Source organism: Schistocerca piceifrons, chromosome 8 (genome assembly GCF_021461385.2).
Source record: "Schistocerca piceifrons isolate TAMUIC-IGC-003096 chromosome 8, iqSchPice1.1, whole genome shotgun sequence".
NCBI lineage: Eukaryota > Metazoa > Arthropoda > Insecta > Orthoptera > Acrididae > Schistocerca > Schistocerca piceifrons.
The window spans coordinates 196,969,600-196,987,113 of NC_060145.1; the positions used below are offsets into that span (position 1 = coordinate 196,969,600).

At 40.1% G+C, this 17,514-nt stretch overlaps 1 protein-coding gene across 1 annotated transcript in view; it reads left to right on the top strand.

Annotated features, from left to right (window-relative positions):
• The first annotated feature begins 571 nt into the window (after positions 1-571).
• LOC124711882 (sodium-coupled monocarboxylate transporter 1-like) overlaps positions 572-17,514 on the top strand; it is a 187,986-nt gene continuing 171,043 nt past the window's right edge. Inside the window, exons 1-2 of the mRNA XM_047242124.1 lie at positions 572-736; positions 17,218-17,451. Coding sequence (XP_047098080.1) covers positions 17,246-17,451 — 206 coding nt within the window. The 5' untranslated portion in view covers positions 572-736; positions 17,218-17,245. The remainder of the gene's footprint in view (positions 737-17,217; positions 17,452-17,514) is intronic.

Below are 17,514 nucleotides of genomic sequence, written 5' to 3' on the forward strand. Positions count from 1 at the left end.
AATTGCGAAAAAGTGGAAAACTTCATTTTTGAAATAAGGCAGTGCTACTGAAGATTAACTATATATCAGAAGCATTACATTCCATCCGCAGATGAAGATAAGATTATTGATAGACCGACAGCACGCATGTTCCACGATGTTTATGAAGTGGACTGTTCAGTAGGCAGTTATTTGCTATTCTGCTGTCGAAAAGCATTGCGAAATATGGCGAAATACTTCTCGCTCTACGAAACAGACCGAAAATGTCTGGCATTGTATTGCATCGAGGATAGTGAAGTAGCAGATTGTTACAGATCTAAACAGAAACTTGGGCCGCGCCCTTGATGCATACTGTCAACACAGGTGGAACGTCTCCTTGAGTCAACAATGGAAGTGGTAAGCTCACATCCTAAGAGAACTCGACACTCTTAATTTATGATGCAACCGACGTCCTTAAGTGAGCAAGCAAACTGTCGTACACACGTCTGAGTAAACGGAGAGATTTTTTAGGGCTTGGCCTTTGTCCCAGTGCCACAGTGGCACTTCCCGCAATGTAGTTTGCAAGCAGTACGCGTGCCCGGTCTGTCGTATGTATACCGAACTCGCCGGTTGATCTCCCTAAACCACCCATGGAGTAACGTGCAACCGACTTCTCAAAAACGTGTAGTTTCTTTCGCTGCACACGATCTACGGATTCTAAATTCGCATTCGCTCCAACGAGCCTACTGTTTCTTCGACAGCCGAAACTTTATTTGAGGTAAGTTTTGTTCTAGCCGTACATTATGAGATTCAAAAGAAATGTGATACCTTCGCGGTATGTTGTTGCAAATATGTTGGGGAAAGACCACTTTAGAAATTTTATGTTATGGAGGATGATTGTGTTTCTCTCTGCAGATGACAACTGTATTACTATCGAAGTTTAATCTACACTCTACTCGGGAGATTGAGGATTAAAATGGTCTTACACTTAGTATTCATCCTTAGACTATACTTCGTGGTAATAGAACCATTTTAGGTCATGTTCTGAAACAATTTTGAAGACATGCTTTCGCCAGTGCTTTGAGAAATAAGGTGACAAGTAGTCTATATCCTAAATCGACAGAGTATGAAAATATATCCATATTACTGTTTTATCCACTTACCACATTGGTTCCCCATCATTTAGTGATTGTAACGGCGCATTTCGGTACAGTTTAAAGAAGAGTCTGGCAAGAGGAAGCACACAGAAATTGTCAGTTGCAAAAGCAAGAAGATATTTGTAGTACTATAACATACTGATTCGTCTTCCTTTTCCTAATGTTGTGTTTCTGTTTGCCGTTATTGGAGAAAAACGTTAACCCCTAATGGAAGAACAGTGTACGTACACGTTGGAAGTAGGCATGACAGTCAGGGACACGGCTAAAGTAAAGTGTAATAAACACTTAAAATGAGATTAATAATGAATTGATACGATCAAACGATTTTAATATCTTAGGCAGTTGAATTTTGGCTCACTAGACAGCAAAAGAAATAAGGAATGGATTCCAAATAGCCTGATGTGTTTTTCGTAATCTAAAAAGAAGTATCGAAACCAAACTTTCCAAGCGGCTGCAGTCCGAAGTTGACAGTTAGTAAGTAATATCAGTTTCGATTATAATGCTGATGACAATGATTATGACGATTGTGTCTTTAAAGACACTAAATTTCGAAGGTCATCAGTCTTTCATTGAACACCCTTGAGCAATTCTATGTGGCTTCGAAGGTCATCAGCCTATCACTGAACTCCCAGCAGGGAATCTATGTGACATTAAGGAGAGTATACCACCACGACTGACTCTATGCGATTTAAAGAGACTGAACTTAGAAGGTCATTACCGTCTCCTTGAACCTCTAGGATTGACTCTGTGTCGCTTAAGAGAAAAGGCCATCAAGCTTTCACAGAAAAAAAAAGAAATAAAAACTTTGGCTCTTTCCACATCCCACAGACTCCTCTCCAAGGGATCCATGGAAAACGATAAAGGTAATGTAATGAATCCCTCTATGTACCCCATCTCTCTGGGTTTCACGCTCAAGTGTGAGAACGTTTTCAGTTTGTTTGCGCAACGTGTATCTGAGCCGGGGCGTGGGAATCAGACTGGTAATTACCTAGCGGGATGTGAGGAATCACATAAAAGTTACCTACAGGCTGACCAATTCCCAGCCCTCGTCGTTAATCCGCGAGGCGAATTCAGAAACAGATAACATCAGATACGACTTTTGTTAGGGAGACATGAATATTTAATGAGAACATAGTTTGAAATAAGAATCTACAGACCAAGAATTTGACGTGTATATCTATGTTTGGTTCTCACCTTTGGGATAAGTTGTGTAGAAAATGGGCTTATAACACGAAAGCTAAGTCATACAGTAATTATAAAGTGTGTGTAACTAGAGTGAAAAACCGTTTTGCTTAGTTAATACGTTATACATTGAGGTGACGAAAGTCAAGGGACGGCGATATTCACATAAACAGATGGTGGTAGTACTATGTGATCAAGGCATAAAAGGGCAGTGCAGTGGTGAAGCTGTCATTTGCATTCAGGTGACTCATTTAGAAAAGTTTTCAAAGTGATTAAGGCCGTATGCCGGGAATTAGCAGACATCGAACGCAGTATAGTAGTTAGAACTGCACGCATCGGACATTCTATTTCGGAAACTGTTACAGAACTCAATATTCCGAGATCCACAGTGTCAAAAGCGCGCCGAGAATACTAAATTTCAGGCTTTACCTCTCACTACAGACAATGCAGTGGCCGACGGCCTTCATATAACGACAGAATGCAGCAGCGTGAGCATAGAGTAGTCAGTGCTAACAGACAAGCAACACTGCATGAAATAACCGCAGAACAATGTGAGAAGTATGACGAACGTACCGTTAAGGGCTGTGCTGCGAAATTTGGCGTTAGTGGACTACGACACAGACGCCCAACGCAAGAGCACATCACCTGCAGGGTCTTTCCTGGGTTCGGACCAAATTGGTTGGACCACAAAGTTGTCAACAAGGCACTGTGCAAGCTAGTAGTAGCTCCATAATGGTGTGGGTTGTGTTTACATGGAATGACTGGGTCCTCTGGTTCAGTTGAACCGATCATTGACTTGAAATGGTTATGTTCGGCTACTTGGGGACAATTCGCAGCCATTCACGGACTTCATGTTAACAAACGACGATGGAATTCTTATTCATGGTAATGTATCATGTCAGCGGGCCACAACTGATTGTGATTGGTTTGAAGAACATTCTGGACAGTTGGAGGCGATGATTTGGCCATCCAGATCGCTTGACGTGAATCCGATCGAATATTTACGGAATATAATAGACATATCAGTTTGGGCACAAAGTCTTGTTCCGGCAATTAGGGACGGCTATAGAGGCAGTTTGGCTCGATATTTCTGTAGGGGATTTCCAATGACTTGTTGAGTCCACGCCTCATCGAGCTGCTGCATTGCCCTTGGCAAATGAGGTCCGACAAGATATTAGAAGGTTTTCCATGACTTCTGTCACCTCAGTCTACAACGTTACAACAAGAACACATAGTTGAATCAATTAAAAAGTATTTTATTAATGAGAGCCCGCTTCGAATGTACCAAGGTGGCCCAAGGTGGCATGCAGACGTACGAGCGGATATACATCGTAGAAATGTGTTTTACAGACTACGCCGTAGTTTCTCCAAAAGGTCTTCGGCTATCTTCAACATCTGGAGATGGCTGAAGCCCGCTTATCCAGTCCCAAATTATCGTTGATTAGTTTGAGACGTCGAACCATTCTACACAAAGACGTCCATCGATAGCGAAAAAGTGCACCTTATACGACTGATGACCAAGCAATGAAGGGAGGCGTAGTGGGATCTGCTAGGTAAGAGAGGTAAACAAATTTAGAGATCTGGGAAGATGTAATAACGCCTTTAACGGAAATGCCTGTCTGAGAAATTTTACAAAAATGTTAAATGAAATGACAGTAATATACAGTATAACAAAGTTTGTATGATTAGAAATACTATTACTGTGTAAAACAAACCGATAGAACATAAATCGCAGTTATACCTGTAATATGACATGACCTATGGCCGAAACCATACTATGAACCTATGGTATATAAAGTTTGACTTTATTGGGTCCCTCAGACATAGTTACAACTTTTTTCTAGAAAACATCGCGAAATATGTTTTTTCTGGTTAAATGCACTTCGAGGAAACTGTCCAGCTCGAGAGGAATATTAAATACAAAAATTAGTTGGAAAATACTTCAATGTAACTCAAACGACAATGTCACCAGATTTTGAAATGGAATAATGGGAAAAATGGTATCTTTGAACAATATGTTTAAGTGGAAATTTTTTCTCGAAAATACATTTTTGGGATGTTGTATTCGAAGGTACAGAAATTTTGTAGGTTACTGCATATCCGTAAGCATACCTTTAGTTGATTGAGGTGTGCATGAAATTATTTCACTCGTCATCACACTTATATTTGACAGGTACTCTGAATTTCTGAAATTCTCTGTGACAGAGTTGCTAAATATATAGCAGTATCACGGTTGTTATGTGATTGAGGCAATCTAGGCCTCATCACAGATCTGCGTGCTGTGTAGTTCTACTTAATTTTATCCATCTGAAATTCAGTGGAAGAGGAAGCAGTGGCCACAAACGTTGTCAGATAATAATCTTTTTTGTCAGAAGATGATGAGGGATATCGAAGATACAGCGTGTCAAATTGATAGCATGTGGGTCGCTGTCGCCGAGTAATCTCAGTCCACAGTTATGGAATATGATTGTCTGTAAAACAAAGTGACTGTGAATTTGAACATTAGATATGCAAATGATTCTTGCATAATAATTACTGAACAACAAAAACTGTTCTATATATAAATACGATATAATAGTTTTCTTTAGTCTTAAAAGACTATATTTATAAAGGGTAAACGTAAGGTCCTTAAACATTTCTGTGGAAAAGTAAATTTACTAATAATGTGCGATATGTTACGGAACATGTATCACAATAGAACCACAAAGCAGTACATCTCCAAGTCTGAGAATTGCTGCCAGCGGTCTTACATACAGTGAAACACACTATGCAGACTAGTTACAGACATTTGATCAAATGCATCTCCAGTTCGTTGTTTCAATTGTGCCATACTGATAATCTTCATCTTCTACACTTAAGCCTTGATACGCCGCCTGCAAATTAATCGAAGGGATTCATTATAAATGTGTTACACACTAGGTTCAATCAGTTGAGTGGATTTTATCTCCACTTTTACATATTATAATGTGGTAAATAACAAATGTTAATTTATCTGATATAGTTTAATTATTAAGTGAACTGTGCGATGGATTTCCAATATTCGAGAATAATTGCATAATTTGTTAATCTCAACGACTGGCTAAAATATCGCTTCATACCATAATCGGTTTTTAGTGCCTACACACCTATTTTTATTTTAACACATCAACTTTTACCAGTGACTTAGCCTACAAAGGACAGTGAAAATATCTTATTCATGAAAGGCCACAACTGCTCGTTATCCTCCCAGAAGATTTTAAAATCGCTAAATGCGGTGTAATACTTGTATGTGATTTGTAAGTTTTGTGTCTGTCTGTCCGACGTCTCCAGACATCATGTGCATGGTAGTAACCGTGGAGCCTGGAAGAGTAGGACAGATGTTCTAGTGAGTTAATGTCTGCAGTCGAGGCGTGATGTGCAGTAATGCGACCTGTAAATTACGCACAAACCAACTACGGTTTTAATTTACCTAGAATGTTCGACAGTCTTCTGACTAGTTTGATGCGGCCCGCCACGAGTTCCTCTCGTGTGCTAACCTCTTCACCTCAGAGTAGCACTTGCGACCTGCACCATTAATTATTTGCTGGATGTATTGCAATCTCTGTCTTCCCCTACAGTTCTTGCCTTCTACAGCTACCTCTAGTACTATGGAATTCTTTCCCTGGTGTCTTAACAGATGTCCTATCATTCTGTCCCTTCTCCTTGTCAGTGTTTACCACATTTCATTTCCTTTCCGATTCGACGCAGAACCTCCTAATTCTTACCCTATCAGTCCATCTAATTTTCAACATTCGTCTATAGTGCCACATCTCAAATACTTCCATTCTCTTCTGTTCCGGTTTTCCCGCAATCCAAGTTTTACTACCATACAACGCTGTGTTCCAAGCGTGCATTCGTAGTAATTCCTTCCTCAAATTAAGGCCTATTTTTGGTACCAGGAGATTTCTCTTGGCCAGGAATGCCCTTTTCGCCCGTGGTAGTCTGCTTTTGATGTCCTCCTCGGTTCACCCGTCATTGGTTATTTTGCTACTCAGATAGTAGAATTCCTTAAGTTCATCCACTTCGTTATCATCAAGCCTGATATTAGGTTTCTCGCTGTTCTCATTTATACTACCACTCATTAATTTAATCTTTCCTCGATTTACTCTCATTCAATATTCTGTTCTCATTGGACTGTTCATTCTGTTTAGCAGATCTTGTAATTCTTCTATACTTTCACTCAGGATAACAATGTCATCAGCGAATCGTATTATTCATATCCTTTCACCTTGAATTTTAATTGCGCTCGTGAACCTTTCTTTATTTCCATCATGGCTTCTTCAATGTATACATTGAACAGTACGGGCGAAAGACTGATCCTTCTCTTTCACCCTTTTTAATACGAGCACATCGATCTTGGTGGTCCACTTTCATTACTCCTTCTTGACACTTGTCCATATAGTATATTGCTCGTCTCTCCCTATTTCTTACCTTTATTTTTCTCAGCATTCCGAATATCTTCCTCCATTTAACGTTATTGAACGCTTTTTCCAGGTCGACAAATCCTATGAACCTGTCTTGATTTTTACTTAGTCTTGCTTCCATTATCAACCGCAATGTTAGAATTTCCTCGCTGTGCCTTTACCTTATCTAAAGCCAAACTGAACGTTATCTAACACATCATAAATTTTCTTTTCCATTCTTCTGTATATTATTCTAGTCAGGAACTTGGCTGCATGTGCTGTTAAGTTGATTGTGTGGTAATTCTCACACATTTCAGCTCTTACAGTCTTCGGAATGTGTGGATGAAATTTTTCCGAATGTCAGATGGTAGTCACCAGACTCGTACATTCTACACACCAACGTGAATAGTCCGTTTGTTGACACATCCCCCAATCTCTTTAGAAATTCTGATGGAATAATATCTATCCCCTCTGCCGTAATCTTATGTCCCCAAAGCTCTCTTAAATTCTGATTCTAATACTGGATCCCCCATTTCCTCTAAATCAATTCCTGTTTCTTCTTCTATTACCTCAGACATATCACAGAAGCCTTCAGTGTACTCTTTCCACCTATCTGCTCTCTGCCCTGCATTTAACAGTGGAATTCCCGTTGCACTCTTAATGTTACCACCTTTGCTTTTAACTTCACCAAAGGTTGTTTTGATCTTTGCTGAGTCAGTCTTTCCGACAATCATTCCTTTTTCGATATCTTCGCCTTTTTCATGCAGCCATTTCGTCTTAGCTTTCCTCCACTTCCTATTTATTTCATTCCTCAGCTATTTGTATTACTATGTTCCTTAATTTCTCTGAACGTTTTTGTACTTATTTTTTTCTTCGATCAACTGAAGTATCTCTTCAGTTACCCATGGTTTCCTTACAGTTTCATTCTTTGTACCACTGTTTTTCTTTCCAGCTTCTGTGACTACTCTTTTCTGAGTGTCCATTCCACTTCAACTGTCCTGGTTACTGAGGTATCCCTTATTGATTTATCTATAGCCCTAGAGAATTTCAAGCGTATCTCGCCATTCCTTAGTAGTTCCGTATCCCACTTCTATGTGTATTGATACTTCCTGACTAATCTCTTAAACTTCGGCGTACTCTTCATTACTACTGCATCATGATCCCAGTCTATATCTGCTCCTGAGTGCGCTTTACTGATTTTTTAATCTCTGTCTGACCATGATCTATCTAACTGAAATCTTACGGTATCACATGGTTTTTCCTAAGTATACTACCTCTTCTTGTGATTCTTGAGCAGATTATTCGCTATTACTAGAATAAATTTATTAGGGAACTCAATTAGTCTTTCTCCTCTCCCATTCCTTTTCCCAAGTCCATATTCTCCTGTAACCTTTCCTTTTACTCCTTGCTCTATAATTGCATTCCAGTCTCTCTCCCCCCCCCCCCCCCCCCAATATTAGTTTTTCATCTCTTTTCGCGTATTGTATTACCCTTTCAATATCCTCATATAATTTCTGTACTTCTTCATCTTCAGCTTGAGACGTTGGCATGTGTATCTGAACTATCGTTGTCGGTTTGCTGTCGATTCTGATGAGAAGAACCGTATCACGGAACTGTTCACAGTAATCCACTCTCTGTCCTACCTTCCTATTCATAACGAATCCTACTCCCTTTATACCATTTTCTGATGCTGACCAGAAATCCTTGTTTCCTTTCGACTTCACTTCTCTGGCCCCTACTATATCTAGATTGAGGATTTACATTTCCCTTTTCAGGTTTTCTAGCATGTTCAAACTTAAGATATTCCACGCCGTGATACGTAGAATATCATCCTTTCTTTTATTATTCAATCCATTTCTCATGATCACCTCCCTTTTAGCAGTCCCCTTCGGGACATCCGAGTAGGGAATTATTCCAAAATCATTATCCAATAGAGAGATCATCATGACACTTTCTTAAGTTACAAGCCAAATGTCCTATGGATACACGTTATGTTTTTTTTAATGCAGTGGTTTCCATTGCCTTCTGCATTCTCATGCCTTTAATCATTACTGATTCTTCTGGCTTTAGGGGCAGTTTCCCACCCCAAGGACAAGACAGTGCCTTGAACCTCTGTCCGCTCCTCCGCCCGTTTTTGACAAGCCCCCCTTCTCTTCCCCCATCGTTTTGTTCGTTTCTTTCGTTGCATTTGTTCGGAGCGGACGTCCCGTGACATCCGTTCAAGTTTATCGTTGATCCAGTCATTCAGCTTATTACAAATCTGAAGTGGCAAAGAACAATTACACAATACTTGTCAACAAAGAGAAGCAAAAATATGTATTATTCTCTAGTGACGTAGTTGACACTAGATAATATATGCTACCAGTATTCCTCTTTTTCATAATTCTTTGTACTTGTAGGTGTTTCATTGTTCGTGCATCTACGATATGAAAGCGTACAAAGTGAAGTAGCCTTGTGTTGCTATTATCTACCTAGTAAAGCAAATATAAAACAGCATTTCTCACCTGAGTACTTGTAAATTAAGACGCCTGTAAGTTGTCAGCAAACACAATGAAGCAACGAGTCATTGTTCCAGCCATATTTCACGGCCATCTGCGACACTAGCTGACACTTTCTTTTAGAGATAAGTGATAAGCGCCCATCTCCTGAGTTCCTTCCGAGTGATGCGGACCAATGAAGAACGGTAGACACATGTATTAGCGTGATCGTCGACTATATTCCGCGATAGAACAACCGATAATGTTTTGTGAAGTACTAAAGAAATGGTCATGTCTACCTACTGTTGGAGACTACTAGCACGTTCCAATATTAGGTGTCATTTGGCTTGTTCGGATATCTAAATGATTTATTTTCGGGTTAGTGGTGGAACAATGGGTGTTGGAAGGAAACTGGTAGATTTCAGTCCGCCATCACACCTATGGATCACATGAATGGTGATTTGTCTGGTACACAGAACACCGCTAGTCTCTTTCTAGAGACATGTCATTGCGCTGGAGGCCAAAACTTCGTCGAAGGTAACATCACTGTCTTTCAAAAGAGAATCTTTCATCTTAATGCTGTTCATTATGCTTCAGACGGTAGGTCAAAAGGGAGTAGTATTTTGGACTTTTCACAAAAGTGTCAAATCATGAACTAATACGAAACTACTTCAGTCATAGTTGGCCAGAGTTTCCAGTTTTGTGCTGAAGTAAAATATTGCCGACTGTATGTACAGAGGCACCCATGATGGCGTGTATTTGACAGAGTCGTGTAAAGTGCCACATTAGGAGGGGTAGCATTGTGATATAAGCTGTTTGCTGTTACTATCGGTCTCCTTCATTTCTAATCGTCAAATTAATTATCCCACGTTATCTAAGCGTGAGCCCTTCGCGATTTGAACACCACATTCTAGTAGGTTAACGCTTTCTATACGGTGTGTATTGCGCTATCAATGGCTATCTTCCGTTGCAAATGTTCAATGTCACAAGCTCCTTAACGATTATTAGGGAATGGATGAGGCGGTGAGAACACCCATTTTAATGTTGAAGGTAGGGTAGGATCTTTTGGAGCAAATATGGCATGGTCTGCAACACACAACTAAACCCAAACATGGGAACCAGTCAAAGATAAACATTTCGACTTCTTAGAGTGTCAGTTCTTAGCTTAAACTATAGTAGTTGTCTCTGATGATAATTTTGACACCGCTGCACATCACTTTCACAAAATTCATTACGACAGTATTTACATTAACCATGAATGAAGATACATTTAAATAGAGGTATGTGCACACGAGTGGGAACTTGTGTCATTATTTATTTATGAATGAAGGCGACAATGATCTTCTCCTATGTAATATTTAATAGATGTAGATGTCTTACATACAAAAGAAAAGAGTGCAAATCTTACTCAGAAATATTAGAAATTGAAACACAGACGTACGTACGTACATTTACTACTGAATAAGCTAACTCAGTTTAGTTATACACCCTTTACACAAAGTTTCAACCTGCACATACGAGTAGAATCCTGGTGCATTCTTAAAAAGATTATGATACAAATTCCGATTCCTATGCACATAGCTTCATTCCAATATATCTTTATTCTCCGTTACGGTAATTGCTATATTAAGGAATTTTGCAAAATACATGTGTAAGTGCATTAGAATTATCAACAGGGATAACTTTTATAGTTTAAGTCTGGAATCGAAAAACTTAGAAGTTCATATGTTTACGTTTGCATGATTTCTACCTTTGGGATCAGTTGTGTTCTGGAAAATCGGGTTATAACCCGAAACCTAGGTCGTACAGCAATAATAAAGGTTGTAAAACAATGCTAAAAATGTGTGTCGTTTAGTTAATACATTAAAATAGTAAGATTATTAGAATTTCAGCGATAAAATATTTTTCTAAAACATAAATTGGGACAAGGTCGTTTATAAATTTTGTTGATTACCGGCTTCGACAGATCTGTGCTCTCATGATCGAATCTGATCGTTTAATATTCAGAAACACTCTAAGTCAAGGTGACTAATACGTGTATGATCTCACTGAAACTCTGTATACTTTACTGAAGCATTAAAACGTGGCTTATAACATATTAACAGAAGTTCATTACCTTCACAAATTTGCTAGTGACGTAGAGAAGTTGCTCCCTTTTACAATAAAAGATAGCAAGGAACATCAACATATCAAACATGAAGCAGCGCAAATATAGAACATACATCATGTAATGATGATATCTTAGCAAATTCGTTGTATTACAGAACGGCACCATCCATAGTGTGCAAGTATTTCACGAAGCGCGTTACCAGTGAAGTACAATGCTCCATTTCCTTTAAAAGAATAAGAATAGATGGAGCCACAAAAAACTTGCGACAGCAATATTGTTGTTCCCAGTGACGAAACTCAATCACCAGTTATACTGAGACTTCAGATAAAATAAAGAGTATTGCACTCGCTCGTCTTGCATGATCAAAGATTTGTCTTATAACGAGATCTGTACTTACGTTCCTCGATTAAGATCTAGAACTGGGACTCAACCTTCCAGGTTGGTAACACTCATTAGGTAGGAAATTCGAAACTCGCAAATATCCAAATTCAAGAGTACGTTACCAGTAGGGCCCGGATTAATATGTAAATACGTGTTCATTTCATTCTTTTTGTAGCTTTCTACATAAAGCATCTCATTTGGAGACTGAAAATTTAATTTTCATTTTCCATATTTTTCCATATTTCAATGTTTAGACCATATTTTTCCGTACTTCAATTTTTTTTATTTTTTTTTATGAGGTGGAGCCCCTCCACGCCCACACCGGCATGATGGCCAACACAAAAGGTCTACTGCCATCTCTGCATAAGGGTTAGTATTCACTAAAGTGAGGTGTCGCAGGATGTGGGTACTGCCATGTTTGCGTACGTCTGGTTAGGGTTAACCATTAATACGCGCTCGTCTGGAGATAGATTGGTCGAAATCGGATGAATGGTAGCGGTTTGAAGGGCAGAGGAAAAAAAGTGCCAAGGCAAGAGCCAAGGGAAAAAAACCTCTGCGATAGTTAGGTCGGGTGGTAAGGGCAGTAGCGGTTGTCTTGCTGCCTGCAATAGGTCGTGCAAGGATAGGCTTTGTTAGTAGTGGGTATCATGCGTGTCGATACCTTGACGTTGTGCGTTTGTGCTTCTCGGCGGCTGGCGCTTAGTGCTGGTACAGAGTCCTCGTTCAGCGTCAGCAACCTGCAACAGTTTGTTATTGATCTTGTGTCCGATAGGTCATATACCGGAAGCACAGTGTGAGAGAATGTTGGCAGATTGTTTGTGCGTCTGTGGGCGAGCTCGTCGGTGTCCCTGTTGTGGCCTGTTGGTCGGCTCTAATAGCAGCTGGTAGTTGCCAGTCAGTGTTGCTGATATGCAGGGGCTTACCGACGTTTGTCGCTGTTTGCGTGTGTTAGTTTACCATAGGTGGCTATGCCCTAGCTAGCAGTGTCTTTGGCCGCTTGTGCTTCCACCTGTGGTTGTGACAAAGTTTATTCCATATTTTTATATCAGAAATGCATAAATTTATATTTTCGACGACACGTTGTATAAAACTGATCTTTATAAGGCGTAAGAGCATAAAAGTAGCATTAAATGACACTTCAAAGCGCCATTTCTGGCCTCAGAATGGACGAGCCGGAAACACAAATCGCACCATCTGAAGCAGACTAGACTTTCAGATAGTCTGCAAGACTTTGAGTGTTGCTTCCCAGGTATTCTGGGAAGAGGGAAAGAAGTAAAGTCACTTCCTGGGAGTGAAGCATTAAAATACTGTTTTGGGAGTGACGGGGAGGGGAGCGGCGACAGTTTTTATGCTGTCAACGTGCCCTTCCCTACCAGGCATCTCTTGTAGTGAAAATGTCTCACCAAAGTTATAAGCTCTCGTGAAGCGAATTTATAAACACGCTTTTATCAAATGTGGTACTTGTTTGTAGCAATGAACATGATATTATATTAAGGCAGCTAAAACGCAATTTCGTTCGATGGCTAAGCTAGTCGGTACCCTCACCGTCCGTGAAATCTATCAGCCGAAGCTAGGGTGCAATAGCTCACTAATAAGTTTACAGACGGTACGTTACATGCCGTCTTCGTCGTCGGTGCGTTGCATGATTTCTGTTCCTATACGATTTCTGTTTCGTCATTCGATTGTCTTTCGCGTGGAACGCTAAATAATGGGCCTTACAGTCAAGCAAGCTAGTTAATGCCAGAGATGTGAATAGTAAGCCTGCAGCGTTAAAGGTTTGCTCATTGTTCTACTCGAGAGTCTCATTCAACGCGCGACGTCTGACGCGCACCTCTATGAGGAGTACGTTAGTCGTATGTATAACTTCACGTCCATGTCATTCACTGTTGATAAGGACGAGGTTGCCGCTACGCCTCATGGTGTTATTTACAGGTCTACGTTCTTTAAAGTATAAACGTTGAGAATCTCAGTCTATGTTCGTGTGGTGTTTCATTCACTATGAAGTGTTGAGCTCAATTGACAAGAGATTTCAGATCGACTTCGTATTTCTGGATTTCCGGAAGGCTTTTGACACTGTACCACACAACCGGCTCGTAGTGAAATTGCGTGCTTATGGAATATCGTCTCAGTTATGTGACTGGATTTGTAATTTCCTTTTAGAGTGGTCACAGCTCGTAGTAATTGACGGAAAGTCATCGAGTAAAACAGAAGTGAGATCTGGCGTTCCCCAAGGTAGTGTTATAGGCCCTTTGCTGTTCCTTATCTATTTAAATGATTTTGGAGACAATCTGAGTAGACGTCTTCGGTTGTTTGCAGATGACGCTGTCGTTTATCGACTAATAAAGTCATCGGAAGATCAAAACAAACTGCAAAACGATTTAGAAAAGATATCTGAGTGGTGCGAAAAGTGGCTGTTGACCCTAAATAACGAAAAGTGTGAGGTCATCCACATGACTGTTAAAAGAAACTCGTTAAACTTCGGTTACACGATAAATCAGTCTAACCTAAAAGCCGTAAATTCAACTAAATACCTAGGTATTACAATTAGGAACAACTTAAATTCGGAGGAACGCATAGAAAATGTTGTGGTGAGGGCTAACCAAAGACCGCGTTTTATTGGCAGGACACTTAGAAAATGTAACAGACCTACTAAGGAGACTGCATACACTACGTTTGTCCGTCCTCTTTTAGAATACTGCTGCGCGATATGGGATCCTTACCAGGTAGGACTGACGGAGTACACCGAAAAAGTTCAAAGAAAGGCAGCACGTTTCGTATTATCGTGAAATATGGGAGAGATTGTCACACAAATGATTACAGGATTTGGGCTGGACATCATTAAAAGAAAGGCGTTTTTCGTTGCGACGGAATCTTCTCACGAAATTACAATCACTAACCTTCTCCTTCGAGTGTGACACCGACCTACATAGGGAGGAGCGATCACCATGATAAAATAACGGAAATCAGAGCTCGTACAGAAAGATATAGGTGTTCATTCCTTCCACGCGGTATACGAGATTGGAATAATAGAGAAACGTGAAAGTAGTTCGATGAACCCTCTGCTAGGCACTTAAATGTGATTTGCAGAGTATCCATGTAGATGTACATGTAGATGACGGCACCGCAACACCACTGCCTCCCAATTTTACTACACACTCTGGCAGATGACGTTCACTGGGCATTCGCCATACCCACACCCTGCCATCGGATAGCCGCATTGTGTAGCGTGGTTGGTCACTCCACATAACGTTTTTCTACTTTCAATCGTCCAATGTTTACGCTCCTTAGATCAAGCGAGGCGTCGTTTGTCATTTACCGTCACGATGTGGGGCTTATGAGCAGACACTCGACCACGAAATCCAAGTTTTCTCCATCCCGCCTAACTGTCATCGTACTTGCAGGGGATCCTGATGGAGTTTGGAATCCCTGTGTGATGTTCTGGATAGATTTCTGCCTATTACACATTACGAACCTCTTCAACTGTCGGCGGTCTCTGTCAGCCCGCATACGAGGTCGGTCTGTACGCTTTTGCGCTGTTCGTGTCACTTCACGTTTCCAGTTCACTATCACATCGGAAACAGTGATGCTAGGGATGTTTAGGGGTGTGGGAATTTCGCGTACAGACGTATGACACAAGTGACAGCCAATCACCTGACCACATTCGAAGTCCGTGAGTTCGGCGGAGCGTCCCACTCTGCTCTCTCACTAAGTCAAATGACTGCTGAGGTAGCTGATACGGAGTACCTGGCAGTATGTGGCAGCACAATGCACCTAATACGAAAAACGTATGTTTTAGGTGGTGTCCGGATACTGGTGTCCTGATACTTTTGATCACGTAGTAAATATACGTAAAAATTGAAAGGATAAGCAACCGTTATGTTTCAAATTACAAACATATATTAAGTATTTCGCAAACCAGTTTTCCAGTACAGATAGTAACGTTACTGGATGTCTATTTGAAGATAAATCGAGAAAATCTTTTCTGTTGAAGAACGCCCTAAATGTAACCACCAAACATCAGAAAAGCTAGGAGTGTTTTATGGCCGAATGTCGTAAAACACGAAAATCTTTCCTTGATAGTTATCGATGGTGCGCCTCACATGGTTAAAGCTGCAGATGTTCTAAATGTTTTATATCCTGAAATGATTCACGCAACGTGCTTGGCACACGGAATAAATACATTAGCTGGGTAAATTACAAAATATGTTAATAGTTTAATATCAAACCTGAAAGAAAAATATTTTAGGAAGTTCCCAGTAGGATCTCAAAATTTAAAGAGACGTATCCCGATATTATTTTGCCACCAGAACCAGAACTGATATGGTGGAGTACATGATGGCTACAAGCAGCTGAATAGTACGCTGAGCATTTGAGTGACATTACAGGAATTAGTTTTCAATTTGAAAATGGGCCTGCTTCTATTTCGAGTGTAAAAGAAATTTTTGAAAACGTCATTTAGTATACATCAAAAGCAATTACTGTTTTTTTCTTTTTACCTCTTCAGATTAAGTCACTGGTAAATCTTTCAACATCATTGAAAGAAAAGTAAAGATTATTGAAGGCAGAAAAATGAAAATTAACGAAGCAGAAGGACCCGTTGGTGAGATGTTGAAGCAAAAATTAGGCTATGTACTTGTGAAAAATAAAGGTCGTAATCTGCTAACAATAATTAACCGTATTCTGTGCGGAAGAATGGATGACTAATTTGACGTTCCATACTCACGTCCAGAACTGCGCAAATTTAATCAGGTGACATCTTGTGAAATATCTTTCAGTCAATATAAAGTATTGTTCCATTGAAACACAAATAGTTCTAATTTTGAAAATTTTAAAAAACATGTGATTGTGTATTGTAACAATACAAATAATGCCAATGAGACTGAAGAGGCATAAAATTGTTTGTTTTTGGGATAATAAAATGTGGTTTATTGGAAAACCGTAAATTTTTGTCTCCATATTTTATATTTTTAAAGCAGTATTATACATACATATTTTGTCATTTTAATACATATTTATCCGAAGCCTTGTTATCAGCCACTCCTTAAATAATTTGTCATAACATCTGGACCCTAGAGTACAAAAATCATTTAACACTGACGATCATATTGTACATAAAAATATGGAACTAATTCCAATAGCAAAAATAATCAGCGTGAATACATTAGCACTAGTCCTAGCGTCTTGTTAGTACACTTCAGAGAAGCAGCTTGTAGTGACTGCTTGTGTCTGTTAACGTATATCCACTCTCCACAGATCTCTGACAGCGTTACTGCTTGAGGGGATTCATGTAACAACAAATGATTTGTCACTTGGGACCTTTGGGTTTGTATCTAAGCTGTACCACTAGCTCACACTATTTCGGTGTTTCGTGGTTACCTTTGACGAGAATCATAAGCTCCTGCTCGTTATTTTTGCACCATATACTCTTCCGTATGAACTGTTGTCTGTGTTCTATGATATTGACTCCAACTTTGCTTTAAGCACAACGTAATAGGTACTCTTAGTGGTAACATGTGAATGCTCTCCAACAGGTGTAGCTGAGCTAGCGAGCCGGAAACTATGGAAGTGACTTCGGAACCCATAGCGGCGGCCAGCCGCCTCTTCTTCGGTATCACCGACTACGTCATCTTCAGCGCCATGCTGCTCGGCTGCGTGGCCATCGGTGTCTACTTTGGATTCTTCAAGGTCGCCGTCAACGCCGAGCAGTACCTGCTAGGCGGACGCCGCATGGCAATTTTTCCCGTAGCTGTTTCGCTGGTAGCCAGGTAAATAAACACTCCCCACTCAATGACAAGCTGTCTGGGATGCAGAAGCGGGTCTTAGCCATA